This window comes from Leptodactylus fuscus, chromosome 1 (assembly GCF_031893055.1).
Source record: "Leptodactylus fuscus isolate aLepFus1 chromosome 1, aLepFus1.hap2, whole genome shotgun sequence".
Taxonomy (NCBI): domain Eukaryota; kingdom Metazoa; phylum Chordata; class Amphibia; order Anura; family Leptodactylidae; genus Leptodactylus; species Leptodactylus fuscus.
Window position 1 is genome coordinate 94,134,516 of NC_134265.1, and position 2,817 is coordinate 94,137,332.

General features: G+C 36.3%; 1 protein-coding gene across 1 annotated transcript; it reads right to left on the reverse strand.

Moving 5' to 3' along the window:
- Positions 1-1,164: 1,164 nt before the first annotated feature.
- On the reverse strand, positions 1,165-2,190 carry LOC142201207 (hydroxycarboxylic acid receptor 2-like). The gene has a single exon (XM_075272062.1). The coding sequence runs from the start codon at positions 2,188-2,190 to the stop codon at positions 1,165-1,167; it is 1,026 nt and encodes a 341-aa protein (XP_075128163.1).
- Between the last annotated feature and the right edge of the window lie 627 nt (positions 2,191-2,817).

The following is a 2,817-nucleotide window of genomic DNA, read 5'->3' on the forward strand; positions in this document are numbered from 1 at the left end:
ATCTGAGGAGACAGAATACAGTAATAACAGCCGCTGATTTTAGGGGTATCAATTACTTGTCAACTTCATAAAACACAAGTAAACATAAGTAAATAGTCCTTAGTAATTGTCCGCTGTTGGCACCTTCGAACAACTGACTGATCCTTTCTATTACTTTCAGCATAGCATGGGACGGGTTACCAGCAGCTCCTGAATATGAACAACTCTTTGTAAACAGCATTGCACCTTATAAACTGATTTTATATAAAACAACATCATATAAAGTAAGTAATACATCACTGAAATTAGAGCAGGTAGGACAGCATAATAACTTTGGTGACCATTTTGAATCAGAATATCATTATTTTACCCATAAAAAAAAAAATAGCATTTTAGGCCACTTTGACACAGTCAGTATTTTGCATTTTTTTGCAAGCCATATCATTAATGGTTTAAAAACGCGGACTGAAGGAGAAAACCTCATATATTCCTGGAGGGTTTTATTGTCACCTTGATAAAAAACAAACAAACTGGGAAATGGTGAGAGATCTAAATCCACCTCATGACTTGACTTTAGAGGTAGAGAGAAATCATCGTCTTTTAGATAGATAGTGATCTACCCAATCGTACGTGTATTATGCCATTTTATATACGTGGAAGGCAGTTGAACATTTCTGCTATTCACTTTTAGACGCTCGTAATCCAAAAGAACAAAATATAAATGGATTGCTAGGGGATCAATAGTGTAGGGTCTGTGTGTAATGACTGATCAGAATGGATCCAACTAAAAAATAAAGATAAGAAAACCATCAATGTAAATGTTTTATAAAGCTGCTTATACAGATTTCCATCAGTAGTGATAAGCGTATTATTATATGATCCAATATATTGTTGCAGACAGCATAAGTTACAATTTAGTTCAAGCTTAGTTACACATCTTGAAGCATCCAAAGCTATAAAAGTATAAGTAATAACTGAAGATTTTGACACATTATACGGAAAGATTTTTAATAATATTTTTAGCTTTGTTATCTTTTTTATATTGCTTTTTTTTTTCTTCAGCTTTGCTTATTTGGTAACCAAACCTTTCAAAACTTAAAAGTCAGCTGCAGCTTGCAAAAAACCAAGAAGCTCTTGCAGAAGGAAACCCTTGTAAAAGAATCATGTGCCCTGCTCAGATGTCCTTTATCCAGTTTGTGATTGTTGCTGAATGGTACATGTGAGGTTGTTTGCATTGGTAGAAATTGCATCGGATTCAGATTCGGATCGATTCGACAACCTTATTATCTTTAGGTAAAATGTGCTGAAAGATGGGCTGGAGAAGAAGTAAATCAAAGGATTGCACATACTGTTTATATATGTTAAGCAAACTGTAATATAAAAGGCGGTGTCTATAGTCATATATATATTGCAGTCGTTTCTTTGTGAAGATGCCAAGAGCCTTAAGATTTCAATCCTGGTGGACACACTTGGTAAAAAACATACCAAGAACACAATTACAACAGATATGATGCATTTCACAGCTCTTCTGATCTTTAGATTCCTGTCCAGGTTCCTTTCTCTGAGTCTCCATATGATGCTGTAAGAACAATAAAGGACAATGCACAAAGGGAAGAAAAACTCAATAATAAAGAAGAGGTCATGCCAGAAGGAGTTGTCATGACACACCATAAAGCTGTCACAATTTGGATTTCTTGATATACCTCCTCCAGAATATTCTTCAGTGAAAATGAAGGCAGTCATTGCAAACGCTGTAAGCCAAACAGCGCATGAAATAATGACGGCAGCCTTTGTGGATAAGCTGTTGATTTTATTATATGGATGAACGACACGAAAATACCGATCCAATGCAACCAGAGTGAGAAAAAAGATACTTCCTGCCCTGTTCATTGCGAGCATGAAAAGCATTACCCTGCATGGGACATCTCCATAAATCCAGTGCTTCTGCTTCAGATAATAGTCTGTTCTGAAGGGCAGACAGACAATGAGAAGAAAATCTGCAATAGACAAGTTGAAGAGATAAACTGTGCTGGCCTTCCATGACTTGATGTGGAAGCAAAATGCCCATAAAGCAGTAAAGTTGAAAACAGATCCCAGAATAATGATTAGGATTAGCACCGGAGGAAGAAGGTAGAAGAGAACTGGTTCCTCAAATACACAACAGCTGGAGTTGCTTCTGTTCTGGTTGTATGGAAACCCTTCATATGACATTGTTTAGACAGTGGCGAATTTTCAAACAAATGCCAAAAGAATAGGAAGATCCAACTTTGAACCCAGAGAAAAGGAAATTGTTCACTGAAAAAGAACCCAAGACTCATTATATTCCGCTAATTGCCTCTGTGTTTCTGTATGAGTCATGTAAGAGATTACATATCTAAAGTGGTTTTGCAAATAACTACTTAGATTGTACAGCCAAGTGTTATTTGCAGCTACTTGAAAAACAAAGATATTTTTAGTTTTTTTAAGCCTAAATCTCTAAAAGATCAAGGTGATATATTACCAAAGAAAATAATGTTGAATTAAACAATTTACAAGTGTAGATCCTTTAAAGATACATATTTAATTTGTGATTGTATATGGTCATTGACATTTGATTGTTTTAAAATATATATTTATGATTCCTCCAATATGGCTGCCTCCTGGAGAAGATAAAGAAAATTTTAAATTTTTTTTTAACCCCTTCCCGACATCCATTGTACTAGTACGGCGGATACTGGGTGTTTAACTATGGCGGCCGCCCTAGCCACCGAGTGTCTACGGCTTTATAGAGTAGACACCCAGCGCAAATGCCTCTGGTTGGTGCCCTCACCGATTAGGGGCATTAACCCCTCTGGCGCC